Source organism: Drosophila pseudoobscura, chromosome X (assembly GCF_009870125.1).
Source record: "Drosophila pseudoobscura strain MV-25-SWS-2005 chromosome X, UCI_Dpse_MV25, whole genome shotgun sequence".
NCBI lineage: Eukaryota > Metazoa > Arthropoda > Insecta > Diptera > Drosophilidae > Drosophila > Drosophila pseudoobscura.
In genome coordinates this window covers 60,135,558-60,161,403 of record NC_046683.1, presented here as the reverse complement: position 1 = coordinate 60,161,403, position 25,846 = coordinate 60,135,558, and the positions used below count along the sequence as shown (strand labels likewise).

At 51.5% G+C, this 25,846-nt stretch overlaps 2 protein-coding genes across 13 annotated transcripts; one reads left to right on the top strand and one right to left on the bottom strand.

The window, feature by feature from the left end:
• Nucleotides 1-111: 111 nt before the first annotated feature.
• Nucleotides 112-25,846, top strand: Nelf-E (negative elongation factor E). Of its 2 annotated transcripts, none has more exons than XM_015188676.2 (4): nucleotides 112-335; nucleotides 412-935; nucleotides 998-1,164; nucleotides 25,733-25,846. In XM_015188676.2, the coding sequence occupies exons 1-4, from the start codon at nucleotides 255-257 to the stop codon at nucleotides 25,822-25,824; spliced, it is 864 nt and encodes a 287-aa protein (XP_015044162.1). In that variant the 5' UTR covers nucleotides 112-254; the 3' UTR covers nucleotides 25,825-25,846. The 2 variants fall into 2 exon arrangements, with proteins under 2 accessions (XP_015044162.1, XP_001353113.1); XM_001353077.4 differs by lacking the exon at nucleotides 25,733-25,846 and adding an exon at nucleotides 1,224-1,348 and having other exon boundaries at nucleotides 116-335.
• Nucleotides 1,346-24,802, bottom strand: LOC4812736 (uncharacterized protein DDB_G0284459). 11 transcript variants are annotated; one of them, XM_033385359.1, is made up of 9 exons: nucleotides 24,773-24,802; nucleotides 21,851-22,010; nucleotides 19,657-19,752; nucleotides 13,690-14,759; nucleotides 12,112-13,631; nucleotides 5,803-7,762; nucleotides 5,469-5,707; nucleotides 5,149-5,394; nucleotides 1,346-4,698 (listed from the first exon to the last, which is right to left on the bottom strand). In XM_033385359.1, exons 1-9 carry the CDS (start codon nucleotides 24,785-24,787, stop codon nucleotides 2,217-2,219), a joined length of 7,788 nt encoding a protein of 2,595 aa, XP_033241250.1. In that variant the 5' UTR covers nucleotides 24,788-24,802; the 3' UTR covers nucleotides 1,346-2,216. The 11 variants fall into 11 exon arrangements, with proteins under 11 accessions (XP_033241250.1, XP_001353114.4, XP_033241251.1 ...); XM_001353078.4 differs by lacking the exon at nucleotides 24,773-24,802 and adding an exon at nucleotides 22,470-22,991; XM_033385360.1 differs by lacking the exon at nucleotides 24,773-24,802 and adding an exon at nucleotides 22,776-22,991.

Genomic DNA, 25,846 nt, shown 5'->3' with positions numbered 1-25,846 from the left:
AAATTGTTTTTATCAAACGTAACACAAGCATGGATTTTTATCGTTTCCATACGAATTTCATCCCTGATTCGGTCAATAAAAAATTATGCATTTCTTAGCACTGGGCTTATATTTTGAAAATGGGACAGTATTTCGGTATTTTTTTGATGGTCACACTGGTGGACAACAAAATAACAAATTTCGGAATAATTAGATTGAAAAGTGAATAGAAAACAACAAAAATAGTGCAGTAAACAGAAGCAGACGACGCTAAAATGGTTTACATTCACTTTCCTAACAATCTAACTGAGGAGGAGCAGATGCTTCAGGCAAAATATCAGAAGCTCAAGAAGAAGGTGGGACGCCGCAGCAGTCCCAAATAAAATGATTTCCCGCCTGATTTTTGTCTAATGTAATATTTTTCGTTTGCAGAAAAAGGCACTCCAGGCTCATAAAGCACCCAAGCCGGAGCCGGAGAGTTCGTTGACGCTAAAACGACCCACGGATGCGCGCGATGCACGCGAGGTGGCCCGCAAGCTGATCAAGAGCGGCGCCATTCCAGCGATCCAGAAACAGCAAACAAAGCAGGATCAAACGTCGTTCAAGCGTCCAAAAGGTCAGGAGCGTGCGAAACGCTCCACATCGGAGACCACTGTGGCGTCCTACCAGCCATTCTCCTCAACTCAAAACGATGTGGCCCAGGAGACCATTATCAGCGAGATTATAAAGGAGGAGCCACGGCGCCAGAACTTGTATCAGCATTTTGCCACTGAGCGTGACCGTGAAGAACGCGTCATGGCTGAGAAGGCAGCTGCTATTGATACGCCGCCACCGGAGAAGCCACGCGCTGGCAATACCATATTTGTGTCGGGCAACAAGGTAACCGAAGATTTCCTGAAGAAAACCTTCAACGATTATGGCACAATTGTGAATGTGTCAATGGAGATTGAAAAAAGGTACAAATTAGATCATTTCTTTTGGATTTGGATAAATTGATCATTTTGAAATCTCTTTGCAGCCGCGGCTTTGTCTCCTTTGCCAAACCAGAGTCGGCAGATCGCGCCATAGCCGAGATGCATGGCAAGAACGTCACTGGCATTGTGCTGCAGGTGCAACTGGCTCGACGCCAGCCGCAAATCGAACCCATCAACGATGCCTCCTCATCCGCAGTCTGGTCGTCCATTGGTAAGTCTATTCTATGTTGCATTTTAAATCTCCTAATATACTTGTGCCCGTTCGTTCAGCCGCCAGCAAATCGCAAAAAGGAAGCCACAAAGATCATCGTGAAATGGTTAAATACAATGATGATTTCTTGCTCTAAGTCGGAATATATCTTTATCGAATAACAAACCAAAAGCACCACCACTTATGTGTATATCATTTTGCTTTATTGAAAATACGCTTCTATATATTTAAGTATATACGTTCTCTCCTCTTCTCTGCTCTCCTCCTCGGCAAAGTATTCGCATTTCAAATTATAACTTTTAAGTGATATTCAATGAAAAAAATAATTTTTTTTGTTTTATATATATTAATTCCTACACTTTGGTCTAGATTAAACAACAATTTGAATCCAACAATTGAATCTCTTTCGCTCCATCGCCCTGCCGCTGGTAGAAAAAAAAACATTGTTATTAGATTAGTTCTCTTCCAATTATTTCCTTGCGTTTAGGGCTGCTGCCGCCGCCCCACCATATCATAAGGCAGCCACCAAAAAAAATAGTCTATGTACATACATAGCATGTGTGTTAAGTACATAATTAATACATAATCGTTGCTTCTGCTGGTTCTGGTTCTGGTTCTTGTTGTTCTGTTGTTCTGTTCTGCTGCACTGGTAGACAATGATGAAAAATTATTCCCTTTATAGATAGTAGTTCTCTTTATAGTTAGTACAAGATTCATGGTTTACGGTGTAGCACGGGCATGTGCCGTCAGTGTCTGTTGAACTGGGATTCCGGGTTTCGATTGTTCTGTGACTAGTAGTAGCACGGGGGCAACGCCCCTCGCCATCATCGCACCTCTCCTAAAGTAGTTGCTAGTTCTCTTTTTGTTAGTATGTATATCATTAAGGCCTTCTAGTTTCGAGCGGGCTCTTGGCCGCGTTTAAATTCGTTTGTTTTCACCCATTTAGCAAAAATTCTCTGCTCCAAAATGCAAAATGCAAACCCGCCCCACTCCCCCCAAGGATAGTGTTCGTGACAAGCCCACGGTTAATGGGATATCGATCTCCACTGCTCTCACGTCTGCCTGCCCTCGTTCCCGGGTGGATTGAAGTAGTCCCAGTGATGTGTGTGCACCTGTCGACCGGTCAGCAGAAAGACGAGCACTCCGAACGTGATCAGAATGAAGAGCACCATGAGGGCGGATATGTTCCTCGACTGTTGCTGCTGCTGCGGCTCCATGGCCTCTCCGCGCACGTAGTGGGTCAGCTGGTTGATGATGTTCACCAGCTCCAGGCTGCAGGCGGATAGGAACTGCCTTCCGGCCTGCACCACTGTCCGGGGCTGATCCTCGTCGTACTCCTCTACTGGCTGAGTGGCGCTTCTGGTGCGCGAGCGGCGCGAGGAGCGTGAGCGTGGTCTTTCCACCAGCTGATCTTCCAGCTCAGAGCCCGACTCGGCATCGGCCTGCTCTTGGACATGGCGACGTCGGCACTTGTGCGGCGCCTTGCGCTCTGGCGCTGCAGCCTCGGCCTGCTCGGCCTCAGCGCTGCGCTGGAGATTATAGAAGGCCAACGGTGCCAGGGACTGCAAGTACTCCACACTGGGATATGCCGCTGGTGGCGGTGGCAGTGGCATCAACCCGGCTTCTGTCTGGGTCTGTTCGTCTAAGTTCGGAGGCGACTGCTCGGTGGTCTTGCTCTGGCGCGGCGGCTTCACGGGCTGCTCCACATCCGAGGTGGCCGGCTCGCTGCTGGCCTGGCGGCTAGTCTGCGTCTCGGTGGTAAGTAGCGAGGGACGCTGCTCTCGCACGCGCTCCACTATGTCGTCGATGAAGCCCGGCGGTAGTTCAATGTTTTGGACCACCAGTTGCCCGGACTTGCACTCCAGATCGTCTGCTTTGATGTGGCTGCCGTGCAGCTGCGAGACTTGGATCTGCCCCGCTTGCAGGGCATGGACACGAAGTCGCTCCACCTCCAGCTCGGCCAGGCGAGTGGGAAGCTGCGGCTCTGGCGGGGATTGCAGGGACTGGATTGGCGTGAGCTCGCGGGCTGATTGCTCGGCAATCGTCAGAGTGGTGGCTGCTGCTGCTACGGTGGGGGGCTCGAGGGCTGTGGTTGACTTGCGACGTGGCGGTGGCAGGGGCATATCTTCCGGCTCCTCGACATCCAGTTCGTCGTGACCGTAGGCGGGTTCGGTGGGCAGAGTGGCCACAAATTTGGGCGTAACTTCGGCCTCGGTGGGTTCGCTGGCGGTGGTCTTCCGGATGGGTATCTCCACGGCAATGGTTTCTGTCTCAGATTGTGGTTTATCCTCATCTTCAGAGTGTCGGTACTCGATCTCGGAGGCAGCGTGTTCCTCTTCCTCCGACAGCGTGCCCTTTTCCTTTTGCCTGTAGTCGGACAGCTCCTTTTCCATGGCCTCCTGCAGCTCCTTTTCGAGGGCCTCGTCCAGTTCCTGCTCCCTGAGCTCCCTCGCCAGCCGTGCTTCTTCATCTTCCTCTTCCTCCTCGTCATACTGATCCGAGTACTTCTCTCCGGCATCCTCTTCCTCCTCGTACTCGCTGTCCCTGAGGGTACGCTCTACCTCGTCGTCCTCCAGTCGGCTCTCGTAGTCGCTTTCCAGCTGGGCCTGCTGCAGCTGCTCCACCGCCGCATCCAGATCCGCTGAACTGGCCGCATAGTCGCTCAAGGCCACCTCTCCGTGCTCCTCTTCCTCCACATCGGATTTGCTCTGTACCGAGCTGTCCGAGAGCAGACCCTCCCGTCGCAGCTCCTCCTCCTCGCGCCGAAGCTCATCATCCGCCAGATCGGCGGCACTGATGGGTCGCACTATCAGCGAGGCTTGGACAGTGGCATCCTGCTCCTCGCCAGCCACCAGACTGGGCGTGGGGACGCGTCGCTCGATAACCACCGCCGAGGACGGCGTCTGGGGACGACTCAGAGACTTCGAACGGTCCGCCTGAGAGGAGGCCCGAGAGCGCTCCGACATGCTCCGTTGATTGGCATCCCTGAAGCGCTGCAGGCCCTTGGCCAACTGCTCGTCCTCTGTTAGCACACGCACGCCGTCCACCTCGTCCTGGGGCTCCTGCGTCTCGACGCTACGCAGCAGATCCTCGAGGGTCTTGCTGGCCGATCCGTCGGATCCCTTGGCGTTGGCTCGTCGAGGCTCAATGATCTTCATGTCCTCGGTGATCTCGAACTCCTCGCACACAAAGTCGTCGGGCAGCGGGTCCGTCTGTGTGGACACCTCCACCTCGAACTCCCCCTGGTCGTAGCTGTCCGCTTGGCTGGAACTGGCCACCTGTTCGCTGTCCTCGTAGCTATCGAGGGCATTGCTGCCAGCACGCGTGGAGCGCTTCTCGCGTGGTGGACGCGGTGGCGCCGGCAGTGGTCGGAACTTCATTTTGTTGATGACCTCGCCAGACTGGAGATTGGAGCGTGGGGATTCGGGACGCTCTAGGGCCCCAGGCTCCTCGTAGTCATCCTCCTCCTGCTGCTGCTGCTGCTGTGCCTGTTGCTTCTCGGGCTGCTGCTGCTTCTGCGGCTGGGTCTCGTAGCTGGGGGAAAAGGTTGGAGGGAGGTGCATTAGATACATCTTGGGGCTTGGGCTTGGGCTTCCGTGCAATCGACAAAAGGCAAAAAAGGCAACAGGATGCTGGCCAACTCGTGTGTTGCAAGTGGATTCGTGTGTATCGTGTATTTATGTTTTATTTGGGTGTACGAGTACGTGGATTCCCGAGTGCAATCGATTCGATTCGATTCGGATCAGATTAGTAGCAGTAGCAAAAGCAGCAGGAGTAGCATTAGCTGTGCGTCTAACCCTTGGTCTTAGTCTAAGCTTAGCCTACAACTTAGTGGCAACAACAGAAATGAAAACTTAACAGAAAAACTTAACGAAAACGCATTCGAAACGAAACGAAAGTCAAAGTAAAAATCAATCGAAAGGTCGGCCATCGCAACTCAAAAGGCAACAAAAGGCGACTCGGCCGACGGGCTGCTTCTCTTACTTCGACTTGATCATCATCTGGGGGATCTCGTCCAGACTGGCCGCCGATCTGCGGCGTGGCACCAGCGGCGAGTCCTCCATGGGTATATACTGCTGTGGCGGCGGTGGCCGGGCCGGTGGTGGGGATCCGCGTGAGCCGCGGATGCTGGGTAGCGTCGCGAATCGCTCGCCGGGCGATCGGGTGAACTTCTTCCTGCGCGCCGGGGGCGTGGGCTTGGGTAGGGGCTCCTTGCGCACCACCGCATAGCTAGAAGGAAGCGAGCAAGAAAGCCACACCTAGCGGAACATCCGTGACAGATCTCTAGGTCTAGTAATGCTCACCCGTCGCTCTCCAACATGTCGATGACGAACCTCTCGTCGCTCTTGGTTCTGGATACTCCTTCTTCGTTGTCCTCCCCCATTTCGGGCTTTGTCTTCATGTCCAGGACCAGGGAGTCGGCACCGCGCGATGTCCTGTCGTCCTCGGAGCGGGGTGTACGCACGGACGCGCCATCCGTGAAGTTGTCGGGCGTGGCTAGCGGTATGTGACGATATTCGTGCTCAGTGCGATAAACAATTACCTGGGAATCAGAATGGGAATGGGCAAAGGTTAGAATGGACTAGAGATGGATTCCGCTACCTTCAAAGTAGTCCCAGATCTCTGCTTGGTACTCACATCTTCGTGTGGCTGCAAAAAGGTATTCGATACTGATCTACCACCAAAGCCATTAAAGAACGAGTCCGCATCCTTCTCAACGGATGCATCATCGCGTGTGCGTTTCTTGTGGCGCCTCGGGGCCAGCGGTAGGGCCTGTGGTCCTGCCTTCTCCATCGCCGCTGCTTCCTTCTCCAATTCGGTGATCTGTTGATCCCGCATCGGTGGCCTGAGGTACTCCTCATCGTCGTCAAAGTACTGTATGCTGCTGCCCCCATCGGCCATGTGTATGTCCTGGCTGCCGTCCACGGATAGCTTGCTGCGGCTGCGGCTGCGAGCCTTGCGCAGAGGTCTCTTAGGGGTGAAGTCACTGCCATTCTGGGACATGGACAGATCGTCGCCGTAGTCGCTGCGCTGGAACTCCTGCGAGTCGTCAATGTCCGGCCGATAGTTGCGATGCAGGCGCCGGGGCTTTGCCGGCGGTGCCTCGAAGTCTCCGTACTCGCCGGGGACAGGATCTGCGGAGTAGCCTACATGCTGGAGGGCATTGGGCGTGTCGTAACCCTCGCGAATGGCGGCGCTTATGTACTGCCGCAGCTGGATGTTATCCTCGGAGATGCCGCGCTTGCGCAGGAAGAACTCGTCGTCGTCGATGGGCTCCATTACCACCTTCTTGCCTGAACTGGCCGTGGAGTGGCTGTCGTAGTACTTGTGGTAGCCAGCCTCCGCCTCTAGCTCCGCCTTGCGCAGCAGCTTGTTCTTCTGTATGTCCTTCTCGGTCCAGCCCTCGGCATCCCGACTGTCCTCCGAGCGCAAATCGGAGTCCTGATGCACCATCGGGCGTCGCTTGAACTCGCGCGACCGCTTGCTGGAGATCTCGTGGATGGCCCGGTTCTCCTCATCGAACTCCGCAAACTGTTTGCTGTCGGCCACCACGCCCAGAATTCCCATCGTCTGGGGCTGCTGGGCCTCGCTGGCCGTGTCCTCGGCCCCCTCCAGGTCCTCCTTCATGCGTCGCTCCAGTGAGGACTCGCGGTCGAAGCTCTCTAGCTCGCTGCCGTAGCGCCTGTACCGCGATCCCTCGCTGTCGTTGTAGCTCACATCCGAGAACTTGTCCGCCCAGCGGGATCGCACCGGACCAGGTCCACGATCTCCTTGCGGGGAGCTTGTGGAGGTCTGCGACGGCTGCGTCTCGGTGCTGGGGATCACGCTCAGACCCTCTGTGCCCAGCGACGACTCCAGAGCGGGCGGTGGTGGTGGCTCCTCTGTGGGCTTCTTTTTGCGGAAGGCGCGCGGATAGGTGCCAAAGTTGAACTCGAATTTCTTCTTGGGCGCAGGCTGAGCAGGGGCGTCGACCCCTCCTCCTGCCTCTGCACTGGTGGCCTGTGGCTCCTCGGACGTAAGCTCGCTCTCGTTCTCCTTGAAGCTCTTGCTGCGTCGCAGCTTCAGCGTGGAGAACTTCTCCGGCAGTTTGAACTTGGACATGTCCGGTTTGTTGAATTTTGTGAATTCCGGTCGCTTGAGGTCCCTGAACTTGGACATGTCGGGTCGCTTGATCTCGGGCATCTTCATCTTGGAGAATTCGGGCGCCTTGAAGCGCCTGCGTTCCTTGGCCTTGGCCTTGGGACTGCCCGAGATCGGCTTGGGTTTGGCCTGCTGGCTGCTGCGGAGCTTGGTGCGCAGCTTTCCCGCTTGCTGTCGCAGACCGTCCTGCATCTTCTTGGTGCGGTCCTGGGCGCTGGCCATGAAGCTCTTCTTGCGGTTCTCCGGCTGCAGCGGCAGCTCCTCGAGGGCGCTCGAGTCCACCTGGCTGGTGTGTATTTCGTAGTCGGTGCGAGATTCGGTTCGGGGCGTTGTTCCTGCCGAGCTGTCGATGTCCATCGGCACCTGCAGCTCAGAGAGGGCGTGCGCTGGCACTAGCGCTGGCGCTGGCGAGGATTCGTGTGCCGGCGACACGCCCACGGGCTCGTATTCATGATCACTGCAAGAAGAGAAAGGGAGAAAGAGAGCACATGGATTAGTAGACTGGAACGAAGGAAGGAGATCTGTGTGTAGTAGTGACAAGCGAAGGTTAGCAGGAGGCCGTCACCCGGTGTGGAAGGTGTGTGGTGGTGAGGTGGTTGTGGCGGTGGTGCCGAGAGGTCGGGGTTCTAGGCCGCACATAGGGTGGCATAGATGGCTTACCGAGAGAAGTAGGTCCGTTCGAGGAACTCTCTGTGTTCGATTTGGTTTTGGGTCAGGGGCGATTCGCTTGCGGAGGCGAAATCCGCAAGGCGCGACTTGCGTTCGTCAAAATGGAAACTAACCGTCTTTGTCATGCCCCGCCCCGCCCCGTACAGCTGCTCCTGGGAGCCGCTGCTAAGGCGGGGGGCGCGGTCGTGCGACTGGGTGCGAGGCTCCCGGAACGAGGACTTGCGCTGCACCCCAAACCGTTGCTCTGAGGGCGACCGCAGGGGTCGATAAACGTGGCTGTCGGATATCTGTATGGGCACCGAGATGAGCGGACGACTGCCGCCGGTCTGCGAGGGTTCCCTGCTGGCTCCCCAGGAGGCCGTGTCCGGCATCTCGATCTCGCTGGAGTAGAGATTCCTATTGCCAGCCATGAAGCTGCCGCCGCTCATGCTCACGCTCCCACTGCCGCCGCGTGGCAGGGCAGACACCACCACCGGAGCAAAGGCCTCGCTGATGTCCACCGAAGCCCGCTCCGAGGATGCCGCCCCAAAGTCCTCGCGACTGCTGTACATGGTCTGGGCGTGCGTCGGAGGAGCCGGTGGCTTTGCTGGCCGCGAGCCGTACTGGTCCATTTCGTCCACCTTCAGGGAGAAGGTCTCCGTGACACGCACAGCCAGCGGCTCCGCCTCTTTGCCCTTCATCGCGGCACCCGAGGTGGTTACAATGGACATGGCCTGCGGCTTGCCCTTGGAGAACACCGAGAGCATCTTTACGGGTGATGGCGACTTCTCGCGGGAGAAGAGAGAGAGAGAGGGCGTCCTCTCCCGTTTGGGACTGGGAGTGCGAGAGCGCTGGGGCGTCGGGGACTTCTGGCGTGGCTCCTTGGCAGCGAACATCGCCTTGAAGCGGGAGGTGTAGGAGCTCTTGACCTCGGGAGAGGCATCCTGCAGGTTGATGGCTGCCGTGGTTGCCTGGATCGTCTGCTGCTGTGGCGTGGGAGAAGCGGGTGCCCACTTGGAGGGACGTTCCGGGGAAAGCTGCCTCTCTGGCGTGTGCTGCCGCTTGAGGGGTTGCAAAGGAAGGGATGGCTCCGCTGGAGACGGACTCGATGGCCGGCTCGAAGGCAGCTTGAGGGTGGCCATCACTGGCGGCGCCTTGGGCTGCCTGGGCGAGGGTCTTGGACTGCGGCTACGATGCTCCGCCGCCTTCTGTTCCTCATGGCGCACCAGCGCATCGATATCCACCACTGGCATGTCGCTGATGATCTCGATCTTCGTCAGCTCGTCCAGCTTCAGGGGTGCTGCACTAAGGTCTCCCCCAATGGAGGGCGGTCGCCGCGTCTCCGTCTGGATGTTGTCCCGGATGTTCACGATGTTGTGCTCCTGCGCAATCTGCTCTAGCTCAGCCACAGCCTCGGCCAGGGGATCCATGGGCGTGGTGACCGTGGTGTTCTGATAGGGACTCTTTATCTGCTGGAAATCCGATTCCAGGAGGAACGAGGGACGCACTGCATCGCCGCCAAAGCGGGACACGTCGATGGGTCGATTCTGGGGCAGCACGTCGCCGGGCAGCTGGTTCTCCTTGTTGGCATCGCTTGGACGCATATAATCCGGTGACAATGGAGGCCTGGCATTGCGGAAGTCCTGCTGCGAGGGAGCTGGAGACGCCTGGTGCGAGGGAAACAGTGGCTGCTGATCGGCCAGCCCGGGACTGGGTGTGGCCGCAATCAGATTCAGTTGGGGCGGCTGCAGCGATCCCGGCAGAATGGTGGCCTGGAAGAGATCCGCATTGGAAGCTCGTCGACTGGCGCTGGCCGAGCGCTGGCCACCCTGACGTCCGGTTCCAGGAGCGTTCGGTATATTAATGTCCGCACAGTAGAGATCCATCTTGGAGTTGCCCGCCGATATGCGACGCAGCGAGGTGCCACTGCGCATGGACACGGTGTCGGGGAAGCGTCCAACGCTGCCCGACGACAGGCCGCCCATCGACAGCTGTCGGCGACCTGCGGCCATGAAGGATGATCCACCCGGATCCGGTTCGGTGGCATCCGAAATGCTGCGCACCACCAGTCCCCGGGAACGGGCCGTCTGCTCCAGCTCCGGATAACGTTCCATGAAGCTCAGATCCACCGATGGGGCAGCCACATCCGCATGACTCACGACCTCAAAACTGTGCGTGGACAGATCGTCGCGGGGGAAACTGGTGTTCAGATTTACATTCTGATTCAGGTGCAGGAACTGGTCCTGGTCGCTGTGGTGGCCCTGCCGTGAGCCTGGCCGCGAATCCACGGGATTTATGCGCTCCGGCAGCAGGGATTCGGACTGAAAGTACTGGCAGGCACAGCGTACGTCCAGGGAGGCGCCGCTGGCACTCTCCACCCGCGACACAAAGTGCTTCTTCTCGGCGGGCAGAGCGCCTACCGAGGCGGAGCGGCGGGAATTTAGCATGATCTCCGAGCGAGAGAGAGAGAGAGAAATGACAGCTGTTGCTGGTTACTTATTCACTTGGCCCCCGGTCGGAATCCGTATGTGTCCCTCTGTCCGCTGCTCCTCCTCCTCTCGTACTTTTTGTGTCTTTTATTCGTTTATTTTTTGTTCGCTTTTGTCGTCTTGTCGTCGTTCGTGGTGGTCGGTGGCTATTTTTAAGCACCACCAGAGCATGAGCCAGCGCCGCCGTTGGACATTGAATTTATTTTCTGCCCGAATCAGCTCAAAAATTCTTTGCCCAGCCTCTGAGGAATTTTGTGGCACTTGCAACCAGAGCTCCGAAGTTTACTTCAGGGCTAAGAACCATCCACCCTTTGGGGCGGGTGACCTTTCTGAATGGAATTCACGTTTTGGGGGTACTGTTATTGAGAGATTCTCTCGATTTTTATGCTGTTTTGCGGTGGGTCCCGTTCTCTGGTGCGGTGTGGTGCGGTGTGTGGTTTGTGCGACGCGACGCGACCGTGTCTACATCGTTGCGATTTTCGGCCAGGACTGAGAGCTTTTTGGTTTTTGCGCGACACAGATTTTCCTCAGCGAAAATTCTTGTTCGAAAGATGAAAATGTTTTTTTCTTCTTTTAAAATTAGCAAAAACACAGACACAAACACGAATCGAGACATGAACAGACACGCACGCACAGACACGACTACGCGATGACGGATTAGGCAATTGCATTTGTGTGTTTGCCATACTGTTGTACTGTTATACTGTTATACTCGTGTTCTGTCATACTGTGGCCTGATCAGACATGCAGACAGACAGCAGGAGGAGTACATAGCCGCAGCAATTAGTTTTGTAGTTCTGTTCTGCACTTTCATGTTCTATTTTAGAGGCTGCCTCTGCTCTGCCTGCCGGAAATCTTCTTGTCATTCGTTGACCTTTAGATCTCTAAATATACTGTACACACTGTACGTACACATAATCCCAATCGATCACCATTCGATGTTTAGATGTCGGACTTATCCAGATACGGAGCTACATATGTACATACATATGTATGTTTCATTTAGAGGCGTGGTCTCCAGCTTTAAAAGTACGTAGTTTTTATATGATTTATGGTTTATATATGTGTGTGTGTATGGCTTATCCCAGTTATGCAACCCAACCCCCCCCTTCACCTCAGGAAATTCATTCATTTATTGGAACCAACACCAACATTTGCGGGACAACAACAACAAATGGGGGGGGGGGAGACGGACGGCACACAGTACATGGAGGCCTTACCTTAGGTCTATATCATAAAAGCCACCTTCATTGGGAGCCCTCTACCAAAACTTGTTAGTATCACCGCCGCTGCAGCAGCAGCAGAGTGTCCAGCGGGAAGGACCTCTCCACCAAGAGGATCTGTGTTTGCGGATTGGTACTGCTACTGGTATTGGGTTTGTTGTGGTGTGGTCTGTGTAGTGGTAGTGGTAGTCTTGGTAGTACTGTGGTGCTGGTGCATTCGTGTGTTTGGTGGTGCCTCGATCTCGATTTCGATTTCGATAGCGTCTGCGCTGGCCACCTCCCGGCAAGAGGGTTAGTAACAGTTTCATGAGCAGGGCAAACAGGTTAGACTCTCTGCAAGATTGGGTTAGAGCAACAGCAGCACCGTGTGGATTGGTTGGAAGGTTGGTGCCGAGTGTTAGTGTCAGGCTTTTGGGGATGCCTCTGGGGATTGGTCCATCACTTACCTCTCGCTCTTCCATTTGGCCGCATTGGCGGCTGCCTCTAGCACGTCTTCGGGCAGCTCGATGTCCTCGCGATGGGGCTCGGCCTCGTCTTCCACATGCGAGAATGTCACCTTCTTGTCCGAAGGCGCTGGCGAGGCTTCCTTCTTGAGCGCGGGACGCAGGTCGGCGACCTCCATCGACTCGATGTCGCTCTCCTCGGCCACGGGCGACAGCTGTGCCAGGCGGGCTCGCTCCTCGTCCGACGAGGTGGAGTCTATGGAGGAGAGCGGGGCCAGGAGGGCACCAGACTTGCCGGAACCGGCAACCGCCGAGGCCACCTGCTCCTCCTCACTGCTGCCCATGCGATCCAGGGGTACTGCCTTGGCGGCCTCAATGTCATCGATGGCCAGATGGTCCTGACGCGTCAGCGACTTTTTGAGGGCGTCCAGCTCAATGATGGACTGCTGATCCACCAGTTCGGGTGTTTGGTGGCCAATCTCCTCATAGACATGCTCGCGACGGAGTCGTGGAGTCTTCTTGGGAGGAGACTCTGTGCCATCGCCATCCGCAGTTGTCCCATCTTCAATTTTCTCCTCCTGCGGCTCTGTGACCTCCAGAGCGGGTGCATCGGTCTCAGTCTTTGCCACGGGCAGCTCAATGATCTCATCCGGCTGGGGGACACTCCCTGCTGCCGCACTGGTGCTGGGCATATCCTCGCGCTGCTCCTGCTCGAGCTCCTCCTTGTTGCGCTTGCGACAGGGTGACTCATCGTACTCGACCAGCTCGAGGATGTCGTCCGAGTCCTGCTTTTCGATAAAGTGCGGAATCTCGCCGCGGTCCGACTTGGGCGAGGCCTTCAGCTTCATGATCTTCTGCTGCTCGCCCAAGACGATCTTCTCGTCCTTCTTCAGGGTGATGCGCTTGATGTTCAGGCGCTTCTTCTGCCTTTCGGCCAGACTCTTCAGCTTCTTCATGATGTCGAAGCTCTGCTTGGCCTTCGGCTTGGAGCTCTTCGGGGGCTTCTCTGTATTCGGGATAAGAGATCCCGGCGGCGGGGCTAGTTCGTGGAGGCTGTTCTGCCGGCTGGGATTGGCAGAGGTGCCTGGCAGCGACTGGGCGTCCTCGTGGGTGCGTCCGCTGCGCCTGCGCCGGATGATATCGCGGATGTGGGCCAGGCGACTGGTCTTGCGCGGCTTGTTGTGGCCGCCGACGGCGAGCACAGAGTCGGAAACACAGGAGATGCACTCGCTTAGGGCGTCTTCGTTGTGGGTCTCGCGCTCTGACTCGGAATCGGCCTCCGAGTCGGACTCCTCGCTGCTGTCCTCGGAGGTGTGGGCTAGCGCCTCGTCCTCGGAGAGGTCCTGTATGTAGCGCTCGGTCTCCTTGACCAGCACCTGCTCGTCGTAGCGCACCTTCTTCAGGGACTTGGGCGATTCGGACTTGAATCGCAGCTCCTGGGACTTGCGCAGGAGCAGCACAATTTCGGGCTGCTCGTCGGGTCCCAGGGGACGCTTGTACAGATGCGTCCACGGATAGCCGCCCTGCGGGAGGAACACGGATCAGACAAAAGAAGGAGGACTGGGTGGTTAGGCGACTTACCCGCTCTCTGGCTCGTCGAAGATCCTCCCAGCGATAGGTCTGGAGCGGAATTGGCGGCTTGTCCTGGCTGCTGTGCAGCAGATACTTCTTCAGCGACTGATAATACTCCCTTTTGCAGTCCGCTGAGAGTCGTTGGGCATCCGTCTCGGTCTCCCCTGCCGCGTTCTGTTCGATTTGTGGCAGCGAGTCGATGAACTCCTTCCGCTGCTGTTCCTCGGCCTCGGTCTTGGGCGTGGGCACCTCCACGAGCTTTAGCTCGTTGGCTGCGTGTCTCAGTGGCCTGGGCTCCTCCTCTGCCTCCGGCAGCTCCAACACAATCTCCGCCTGCGGCTTGTTCTTGAGGATGCTGGTCAGCTCGTTCAGCTGCACCTCCACTTGCTGGGATAGCGAGCTGAGCTCGTCGCGATCGCGCTTCACCTGATTGTCGTGCTCAGTCTTAGCCTCGTCTACATCTTTGCTCAGGGTTTCAATAAGCTCGCGCTCGATCTCATCCACCAGCTGCTCGGCGGTGCGACGCACTAGCTCCGAATGGGGAGCCGTCTCTTCTACCTTGGGTATTTGTTGCAGGGCCTGCTCGATCTCATCGACCAGCTGCTCGGCGGTCCGACGCACTGCCTCCGACGGGGTGGCCGTCTCGTCTACCTCGGCGATTTGATGCGGCGGCGCTAGAGTCTGAATGGCCTGCTTGGTCTTGGCCCCGGCTGGTTCCACCTCGATCACAGACGCGGCATCGTCTGTCCCGACCTTGGATGTGCCCTGCTGCAGCTCCTGCTCGAAGGGCGTCAGCTCCCTGATGCCCACTCCGCTGCCCTGGCCCACAACGTTCTCGATGAGGTGGGACTCAAAGTCCAGCAGATGCGACCCTCCCGGAGTGGTGGGCACTGACAGCACGGGATGGCTGCCCAGCGAGGAGTTGGCTTCACTGTGGTGGTTGTTGCTCTCGAGGGCCAACCTCAGGGCGGCGGCCTTGCTCTGCCTGTCCTGCAGTTGGGAGTCGTTGGCGACGCCGTTGATCAGCAGAATGGTCGGCTGCTCAGCTCCAGATCCAGGTGCGGAGCCGGGTAGCGACACTGCGGGTGGCAAGGAGAGAGAGATCATGAGATCGGTTCAATACTCAGGTGTTTTCACAGTGCAACAGGTGCTAAAAATATCAGCAAAAGCAAACGAGACGAGACTCTAGACAAGAAGACAATAAACCACTGCCACCACATTCGGATTACATAAGATGATATGATGCTCTCCCAGAGAACAAAATAAGAGAGAGTGGGGGCGAGTAATGGAATGGACAAGAGATGGAGAGAGACAACAAAAACAACAACAATAAATTTTCGCAGTACTATTTCGATATCGAAATCAATTTTCGACCAGCACAGCACTCGACTGCAATTACGAAATCCGAAATCCGTAATCCGGGAATTACTTACATATTTCCCCCACCAAAAAAAAAGTGTTCTTTGCAGGGGGGATACACGGACGCGGATGCGAATACTCCTGCGATCCCTGCGGCTCGTTAGTTTTCGTTAAGTGTTTCGTTGCTTCGTGTTTCTTTTATATTGAAATAAAATCAATCGAAGACTCGTTTATATAGCAGTGCTTTAGTGCTCTTTGCGATGCTTTCCTCACAAATAAATATCTTCAGCGCAGCGCAATTCGCGGGAACAGTACGGTACACGAGCCGTGCATTGAAATTGTCCGGGGCCGACTGGCCCGTCCGATTCGCTTTTCGCCAGGCAGAGGCCCCGCATAGAAAAAACCCGACGGTCGAGAGACTAATTTTCTTGCCTTGTGTTTGGGTTTTAAAATACTTATGCTTAACAATTTTCACCATTGAAATTCGTTGCTCTTTACTCTACTCTACTCTACTCTGCTGCTCTCCCTCTCGCCTTTCCCGGTCGTTCTCCGCCTTTTGTTTTGTCGTAAACAATTTGCAGTTTAGTTTTTACACACACATGCTCGTAATATTGCCATTACCTTTAATCTAGATTCTAGAACACCGTTGATAAACAAGAGCGCACTGCGCCCAAGCAGTCCGCCAAAAAACAACTGAAAAATCTGATTTCATTTTCATGTGTGCCCGATTTCCCAGAGATTTCTGTATTACATTCAACAAATTATTGTTTGCTTATAGATGGTATTCATACATTCATGTATGTATGTACACACAGACCTGCTTATGTATGCACACATGTTTGTCTGTACTGGAACTAACGTAATCACATGAACAATTACAAGCTCACGAAACCAAATTGTTTGTACAAAGCAGAAATTTGTTTTCCGTTACGCCTTTGGATCTGGATCTGTCTGGGGGTGAATGAAAGAGCTTTACGGTAACTACTAGATAAACAGCCCTAGACAACACACACTACATATTCATGATTTGTATCTTATGCTCACGATACCCCATACATACATATGTACACACCCTCAAATTATGCATATTTATTCAGAGAGTCTATAATTTGATTTGATCATGCCCCTGATTGATCATTCCTCGCAATGGATTGAGGTAAGAAAGTTGGATCATTAATATGCCTTTAGACTGTGACCTCATAGCGAAAACTTGAGTGTTTATTTCTAAATAAGTTCTGCAGATAATATATACATAAAGAAATTAATGAATTTTCAATGATCGTCAGTCGAAAAAGACTTTAAAAGATGTGCCTAAACCCATCACATGCTTTTCACCTGCAAGTGTTTAGGAGTGTCAAAAAGTTACAGAAAAAACCTTGTGCCACTAGCAACATTTTTCCTACTATATCTATATCTTGTTGGATTCATCTTCCTTCAAATCCATAACCTATGACCAAATAAAGAACATAAATCTGCAAGTACGAATATACTGTACCATAAAGTCATCATTTTTGAATAGCTGAATATCTTATTAATGAACAAAGCGCCTTCTGCGGTCATAGCTATTGATAATTTATTGGTTATTTTGCGACTAATGGAACGATATAGATTCCTTCAAATTGTTGCTATTCCGTTCTTTTTCCATTCACCTTATCAAGTCTTCACTGTAGCAGCAGATTTGGCCATGTATGAAGTACATATGAGGATAAATTTACCATCACAATTCGAGCGTAACTGCTGTGCTGCGACTTGCCTTACATGGTGGGCTGCCTGCCTGCCACTCGTTTGCAGTTGAGTGGATTTGCCTGGCACTTTTCCTCAAAAGTAACTTTTCATATATGCAAAATTGACAACTGGCTGCCATTCCTCCTTCCATTCACCCGGAAAATGGAAATCAATTCCGAATCATGGACAAGTTCATGACCATTGTGGCAGTTGAACTTTGCAACAGAATGTGTCCGCAGATGGCGAGGGGAGGGAGAGCGATAGCAGCACTCTGCGGGGCACACGTAACGCTCTATAAATAGTCGTACTCCATGTAATCGGCCTAGGAACAAACCATTACCATGCTGGTCATTACACATTTGTCAATTGATGGGCTGGCACTGGGAGCTCGACACCGACCCCGACCCTGCCACCGCATTGCGTAACATGCAAATCAATTAAACGTGGGGCCCGCGACTCCAATCACTCACCGTAATTGCCGGCCACACTGAGGAAAACATAAACCATACTCGAAGGAACTTTGGGAGTTTGGTTAGATATAGATTAAATACAAAAAATAACAAAAAAAATAATAATTTGGAAAAATAAACCGAAAAAAAAGAGTAAAACTACGGCCGGGCGTCTCTTGAGCTTCACATGTTCGACGTCTAATCGCGTTTTGAATACTAGCAAAAATACAAAAAAACTATCTGCGCTGAAAACAAAAACTAGCTGCGATGCCAACTGCGGCTGCGGGCAGAGACAGAGACAGAGACATTACGTGGACGGAGACGGAGACGTCGCTGACTACGTTTGACGTTGCTCTCGAAATGCCAAATGCTGATTGAAAGGCGAGAGAAACGGGAGAGAGCCAGAGCCAGAGGCGGGGGCAGAGACAGTGACAGTGACAGCGTCTCCTCTTCCTCCTCCATGGGGCTGGTTGGCTGGCTGGCTGGCTGGCTGGCTGGGCAACGTGTTGCACTTTCCTCCCCAGCTCGTCCACTGGTTGCATGCGATGATGTCGCCAAACAGCACCGCCGACGTAAGCGGTGCCGTCCAAGGTCGCCTATGCCGCCACCAGGCAGGCGGCTCTCCTCTAAATTTAGAATCATTTAAGCGTAACGCTAACGCACTTGAGGGCGCTACTCTATCGCCAAGACATGCCAGGTTATTATGCCCTTCAAAAGGGGGGTATCAGCAGCAGCAGCAGCTATTGAGTTGGGCTAACTGTTTGTGTGTATCTGCTGCTATGAAGACTGTTTTGAGTAACTCGAAAACCTATTCTCCGAAACCAAAACTCAGTATTTGACATAAATCTTACAAGAGGCAGCCCTTAAAAAAAAATGAATTAAACTGGCTCAGTTCTAGTTGTGGAGATAAGTATCTGGCCTAAACTGGGCAGAGTATTCCCTTTTAGCTGAAGGCAATGCCCAATTATAGGTCGGAGCCAGCCGGTCCAGTCGGATCACTATACATATAAGTAGATCTTCAACATATCTGCCTTTCCCTATTCTCTTAACTACAGCAGACTTTAAGAAATGTCTATTTAAAGACATCCAAAGTATATCTAAATGCGAGCTTCATTGGTAGAACGATTGGTAAATATGCAGATGTCATTAAAGCGTATAGAGATATCATTTACTAGAGTATTTGCATCTTCGACCTCGATAGGTAGCCCTTCTTTCTTGTTAACAAGCTACGCTCTCTCTCTCCCTCTCTTGTTCGGAATTGGCTAGAGAAATGTGTGATTTTTGTCCACCCATTCTCTCCATAATCTATCATCTAGAGGACTGGCTCCCTGCTCTCTCCTGATCTTTGGCACCTCTATTCTAATGAATGAGCCAAACCGCTTCAGAAACTGGCACACATTGCGTATTCGTTATGTCCCGGCTAAACTTTTTCTGTGCTCTGGTGTGCTCGTTGATAATTTTTGCTTGTTTTGAAAATAAATTCTCATGACACAATTGCAGAAACGTTGTGTCCGAACCGAACCGAGCCGCAGCGAGTTCATTGTACGGTTTAATTATGCGAATCAGGTGGAATTGAATTGCAGGAACGGAAATTTCAGATCGTAATTGATTTCCTTGGGGCCATTTCCATATTTTCAGCGCATTTTAATGCTGAGTTTTCTTCGGAGAGCCCACACACACACGGAGACTTTTCGTCGATGACCTTGACTGGCCAGATATTGAATTATTTATGTACAAACCTATAAATATAGTTCAGGGATAGCGCATATATACATATACATACGACATACACACTCGGGCAGAGCAGCTGGCCTTTCTTCATATTGACGATTAGTCGTAGTTCCAAAACTGAAAACTGAAAAGAAAATCAACCCACAGCCACGGCGACAACACGCGACAGAATATGAGAAAACGAAAACGAGAACGAGAACAGGAACGAAGACGAAACAAAACGAATAGAGTAGGCATAGGACAAAGCAGAACCGAATTAAAATCAAACAAGCACAATACGAGTATATATGTACCTAGTATCTAGTATAACATATAGGTATACGTAAGGGAGATACAGATGTAGATATAAATGGACTGACGGACGGATGGATTGGACACAATCACAGCGAAAGTAAAACAAAAGTTAAGGCACTCAGTGGCCCACTCAGAACTCATAAATAATGAAAGTACACGAGTACAAATGAACCAGAGGCGAAATGAGTTTGTGTTCCTGGTCCACATGGAACTGTTTAGAATGGGATGCTAAACAATCGACGATGCACCCGGGCAGCGGCAGCGGCAACATCAACGGCAACGGCAACGGCAACATGTTGTGTTGCCACAGCAGATCTGCTGTTCTTTATGAATGAAGCACACCACAGACGAGGCACAAGAACAGTGGGAGGGGGTGGGAGGAGCGGAGAGGTTAGTGGAGTGTGTGGAGGCATTTTACCAATCACTGGTGCCATACAGGTCAGGAATCGGGTCAGTGTTGTGCTCGTGCTGGCAATGGCCCTATTCGGACTGGGTGTTGTCCGTGCTGCTCGTCCTGCAATTAGGTCAAAGTTTGTTTTAGAATTCCCCATCGAATGTACGAGTGGGTGACGGTGACGGTGACGGCTGCTCATGTGATGTACGGGATGTGCTACGATGTGGGATGCTAATTGGAAATCAATCATACTTCCATTAGCCTGGCTTCCTTATACCCTACCCGGCCAGACCGACCAGCTTTTTGTGGCTGTCTCTCTGCCAATTACCAGCCAATTTTCACCCACTCTGAATCATCAGTTTTCTTGGCCATGCTAATCAATCGGTGAAATGTTTCGTTCAAGAGATCTCTGGATGCTATTTAGTGGCATTTTGGGTCGAATCTTTTAGCACATTTGGAAGAGCTTAGAACAGGAAGTTCTACTGGGAGTTTTAGCGTCTCCGATAAGATGATTTATGAATAAATGATTCAGAAGCTTTTGAGACTTTGATTAGCTGCAGTATGAAATTGAAGTCTCAACAGCTTATAGATTTATGATTGTAATATTGTAATCAGAAATGTGACTGCTGGGAACAGCAAATGACTTCACCACCCAATGATGGAGTCATAATTAAATTGGAATGCAATCAAGAATGAAAAAGATAACCTTCGATATCTTTTGAAGTCCTATTGGAGATCATTTTGTACTTTGCTCTAGGCCAAGTGTATTTTCGCAAACCCCTTATTATGTGTCTAGCCACTTAGAGGCTTTCCCCACCCACTAAATAGTTATAGTCTTTTCCATAAGTACTCGTAGCCTCAGTGTTTATGCAACAAGTCTCCCATTTATCGGCGGCGCTGCCAGTCAGTGGAATAGCTAGATAAGTCTGTCCCCCAATTGCTTCGATAAGATAGCGAAACCATATGTTTAGGGCCCCCATCATATGACGCTCGAGGCCGGACTACGTGCTGCTGTTCAGTGTGCAGCGTCCCGCTTCTGCACTGGCCGATACCAGTAAGGCAGGGGGACATGGACCTGGCCTTAGTCAGATTTATAGACAGCTGTTTTAATCGCGCTTGTGTGCAAATGTTTCTGCACAAGTGGCTCCGCGATAAGCTCTCCTAAGAAGTCCACAGCCCAGCTGCAAATGGGAATGGAAACAGGTCGGGACTGTGGACTGTTTTCACTTTCGTTGTCTGGTAACGGGAAAACTCTGATCACATAGATCACGTTGATTCTGTGACCAATTTGAAATCTTGATCTATGCAACTGCAACGGTACCCCACTGTGGGGTGGGAGAGGGCACAACCGGTTTGGCAGTTCACACAGCGCCAGGTGGAGATACCATGGGCGTCATTGTGCTTGGGAAATATTTAGTAGAAGATGCCGCTCACATGGAGCCCTCGCCTCGGTCTGAGTTCGTTCGGGCTGTTTACCTAAATTCCAAACAACCCAATAGATTTCGAAACGGAAAACTAAAGTTTAAAGAAAATTCTCTTTTGCTAATAGCCAAGCGTATATGCTCTTTAGGATGTATGGCCAATTATGCCCAGCGATTCCACAAAATAAAATATCTAAGAGTCTTTCAACTGGGTCTATCTGAAGCGTTAATACAAATGAGAATATGTAAGATATTCTCATCAATATTTCCCATAAATATTTCCCTCTGCTGCAAGACAACCTTCACAACAAAGTTTCTCTACCATTCTCCACCCAAAAGGCCAGACAATTGTATGATATTAGGGGGCCAGGCCATTGCATTTGATTACCGATTTCCGTTGGGTTTTTGTCTGTGAACTCTGAATTCCGCTGCGAAATACATGTACTCGTATGTACATGTACTAGCACATGTGTATAATTGGGAAAACGCTTTTCCGCTGCGGCGCCAAAACCGAGCACGACTTGTCATAGCTTTTGGCTGGTGTTCAACTTGGCAGACAATCATAAGTAATGTTCCATACAGTATAGTACAGTACAGTACACTTGGATATATATATATAAATATAGACACACTCTCGCACTCACACACTTGCACACTCAGCGTGGTCTATATTCGTCAAAAATTGTCATTACAACGCCCACGCGGCGTATGCGTAATGCTCGACTAATTTATGGGGCAAATGCAGCTCTTGTTCGGGCCAAAGATGAGATGGGGATCAGATGGGATCTGGGGCCTACCTTCATCCCAGGGATGATGATGCTGCTGTTGTTCCTGTGCCTGTTCCTGTGGCAGTTCCTGTTCGATTGGGGCCTGTACAGGTCGCGATTTGCGTCCTTTTTTGGAGCGTTTACTGTCGGTGGGCTCCATTTTTTGCGGCTGCTGAGATTTACTTTTTGGCTACAAGACACGCGCGTAAATAGATAATACTTATATATTTTTATGCAGATACTACATGTACATATACTCGTATCGCGTACGACTGTGTGTGTGTGTGTGTTTGTATGTGTGTGTGTGCGTGTGCTTTATCTTCAGTGACGCACACACATTGCGGCCACAAGTGACATTTGCCAAACACTCACACAATCGCACTTTGGACACACACTCTCGCGGGTTTCTTTTTTACGAACTTTTTTTGTATCTTTGATTACTTTGGCGCGTTGGGGGGAAAAGTTTAGATACATACGTATAGTCGCCGTATATCTATCTATCTATCTATCTATCTGTACCATACGGTACGGTCCGGTACAAATATATTTAAAATTTAAAGATCTCTAAGTTATTTTTAATGCGGTGATTTAATTTAACGCACACACACAGACAAAAAAAAGACACTCTGGCACTTTTCATATTCCTTACTTGCCAAAATGTTGAGGAAAAGCTGTGGAAAACTGCGACAACTTTTCGCTCACCGATATTCCAAAGATTTAATTATGAAATTCGATTTAATGGACATTACGTGACAACGCGACGTTTCTGAATTTTCCAGCCAATAGCAAACTTTTACGATTATTAATTATTTGTTTTTTTTTTCTTTTCTTTTCGACTAACTGCCGTCCGTCCGTCCGTCCGCTGGACTGGCCTGTCGAACTGCCCAACAGTTAAGCAGGGAAACTGCCGGGCCCGGTGCTCGATTGGGTCGTTGTTATTGGCTGGGTCTCGTACCCGTATCCGTATCCGTATCCGTAATCGTCTCGGTCTCGGTGTCGGTCTCAGTAGCGGTATCGGTAGCTGTAGAGGTGTTCGTGCACTTGAAGAACTGAGCGAGAAGTTGTGTGAAATGTGAATGAAAATCGCGCACGGAGTCCATGCGACGTCGTTGTCGCTGTCGATGTCGTCGATCGTTTGCCGTGCCGTCCCGAGCGCGACTAATGCCAAGCACCGCTGACAGCGCGATCTCGGAGAGCTTTTTTTTTTTTAGTTGGTTTTACTTTTGGACTCTGTGTGTTTTTTGTCACTGGTCACACGCTGCTCGCGACCGCTCCGGTCGGTCCGTGCCGTGCCGTTCCGTTCCGTTTTCTCTGTTGGAAATATATTTTCGGTGCCTCCGCCGCCGTGTAATTGGCTTTCATTCAGTGAGTCGTCCGGCGGCTGGTGGAGCACGGGGCAAATGCATTTGCTTATCACACATTATTTCGCATTTCAAGTGTATTTATAGAGATACAGCTTCATCGATAGAGAGTTGGTTGCATGCCAACCTTTGAATCGCCATGCAAATCAATTGGAAGAGATTTCGTCTGGCAAAATACCCATTAATTACGAGGAGTTTAGGGTGGGGAGCAATAGGAAAAAGATTATAGATTTCATCATCCCAACTATCTATCTATCTATCTATTACCCTTGAAGGTCTCTACCCCTAAACCCATTGCTTTTCTGAGGAGTTTTTTGTGGGGAGAAGCCTTAAAAAGAGGCGTTCGCTAACCAATGCGGGGAGATGTCTTTGGAGATGAAAGTTCCAAAGACAATTTCCCAATTAACATTCTATTTGAACGAATCTACTCCGATCAATAAGTATAGGTATAGGCGCCCAATGGGAACGCATCATAAAAACAAATGAAAGTAAAGCGAAAGATTTAATGGCCTCTAGAAGGGGCGCCCATTAAATGGTCGTTAGAAATAAAAAACAAAAACAGAGGGTTTCAAAAGTATTTTACAATGGACAGACACAACAAGTTCAAGTTGTTGAGCCCCCAGATTGCATGTTTTGTGTTTCAGACATGTTTATGGGGGAACGGAGGCAGTGGCAGAAACAGCAGCAGAAACAGAAGCAGAGTTCAATTGCCGCACTACATCCAGCGCGGATGTCGGATGGGGCTCGAGCTGCTGCCACTGTCGCTGTGCCTTCTCATCAGAGCTGCCTTTGTGCCGCCCCACTCGTACGCAAAAGTGGCAACTGCTGCCTCATCAAGTTCATTCCACTTGGCATTAAGAGCATGGCGGAGCAGGGCGGCAAACAAAACCCAAACAAATATCCCAAGAATGCTGCAGCAGACACTGACAGTGAGATCTGTTTATAGACCTAGGCGGCATTTAATTACTGTGAAAATGGGGTGGACGGGTGGTGGGGTGGTGGGGTGTTGGCGGTCCCAGCACTGGGACTGGGTGATGATTACATAAAAAGTGCCGATTTCCCCCTAATATTCCAGGCCTACACAATATGTGTGATTAATCAGTCAAAGTAGACCGAAACGCCTTGATCTTTGACCTTTGACGGGGTGTGCAGGTGCAATGCGTGGGATGACATGACTTTGGGCCCGTAATGGGGGACTACACATGAAAGCGTGCATGGTACAACAGCAATGGATGGCTCCAAAGGAACGTGGCATTGTTACCTACAATACAAAGCGCGTCCTTATTGAGTCGCGCTGCTAGAGTTGATTGACAGGATATAGACGACGAAAGCGACGACGACGACGACAACGACAACGAAAACGACAATAGGTTACGCCTATTGTGGAGGTGGAGGCGGAGACGGAGTCGAGTTTCGGGGTAGCACCATTAATCAAACGCACACACGTTAGCGAGCTCCACCGCCTGCCAATGGGTGGGTATAGTAGGAGCGACAGCGGCAACTTATTTATGCCCTATGGCTAGGATATTTATCGATTTGCCTTAGCCGAATTGTTCAATTATTTGGCTTACATTTGCCCTTCTTCTCTCACTTTTTCTATTTCCATTAATTTGTAATTCGAGTGGCTGCTGCACATCGGCCTCTCCTCTCCTCTGCTCTGCTCTGCTCTCGCTGCTCGGCTCTCCTCTGCTTTGCTCTCCCTTCTGACCCGCACGTCCAGTTAATTAATTATCATTACAAGTATAACATTATGCTCGACGGACACAGCACAAGACACAAAAGTCCACGACCACGGGGCTAAAGGGATTGGAGTCCAAGGGAACACGCGGCTCGGATAAGGAGACGCTCCGCGGGCAACGCACAGCGATGGGAACCGACTGTGGGACTGATTGGATGGGTCTCGGCGTTTTTAATTCCATTTAGACCAAGGCTCTAGCCCTACTGACTGCGGCTCCTGTTTATGTTTATCCTTGCGCCTGCACCGTGCTCGCTCTGCTTGTTCTCTGCCATAGTTGTGGTTGTTGTTATTGTTGATGTCGGCATATTTCGTTGCCGCTGCGTTGCCCGGCATTCGGCGGCGTCAGCGGGTAACGGGTAACCAGTAACCAGTCCATGCATTCAGCCATTCAGTCCATGCCTTTGTAGAGTCCTGCGCAGAGCCAACCAAAACGCAATAATTACGAATTTACTTTACTTATTGGCCGGAACACCATCTCTCTAAAGGTCCTGCTTGTGAAAGAGACACCAACTAATGGTAATCACTGTTTGAGTGCAATGGAGAGTCATGCGCAGATCTATAACTTGGCTTCCCGCTAAACTTTTCGAATTCAGATTTGAAATATTATCGTTTCCTTGGGCGCTGCCACACTGCTTGAAAAAAATCATACTAAATCGAACTTACTGGCAGCACTTGTGAGCAGCTGACAAAGGCTCGCTGCTTTGACACTCTGATCGCTCAGGCGCTGCCATCGTGTAAACATAGTGCATTTTATAATATTTATATTGGAGAAAAGCAAATATATTTACCTAAATTCAATGCTTTTACTTGCAGAGTGTTTAATGATTGGATTCGACTCTCATCTTAATCGTACCACCTGTCTGATTCCCACTCGTTGGTTTCGAGTGACGAGTGTGCACAGCTGATCAGAGGAGGTTAGATAATAGG

What these genes read in the sequence shown, in the direction of transcription:
- LOC4812736 (XM_033385359.1), bottom strand. An exon ending in CTGTATGGCACCAGTGATTG is followed by an intron (nt 14,760 to 19,656) that starts GTAAAATGCCTC and finishes TGCCACCCGCAG; the next exon opens with TGTCGCTACCCGGCTCCGCA. An exon ending in TTCGACGAGCCAGAGAGCGG is followed by an intron (nt 13,632 to 13,689) that starts GTAAGTCGCCTA and finishes TTCCTCCCGCAG; the next exon opens with GGCGGCTATCCGTGGACGCA.
- Nelf-E (XM_015188676.2), top strand. Translation starts at nt 255, where the DNA reads ATGGTTTACATTCACTTTCCTAACAATCTAACTGAGGAGGAGCAGATG. An exon ending in TCAATGGAGATTGAAAAAAG is followed by an intron (nt 936 to 997) that starts GTACAAATTAGA and finishes ATCTCTTTGCAG; the next exon opens with CCGCGGCTTTGTCTCCTTTG. An exon ending in CGCAGTCTGGTCGTCCATTG is followed by an intron (nt 1,165 to 25,732) that starts GTAAGTCTATTC and finishes TTTTACTTGCAG; the next exon opens with AGTGTTTAATGATTGGATTC.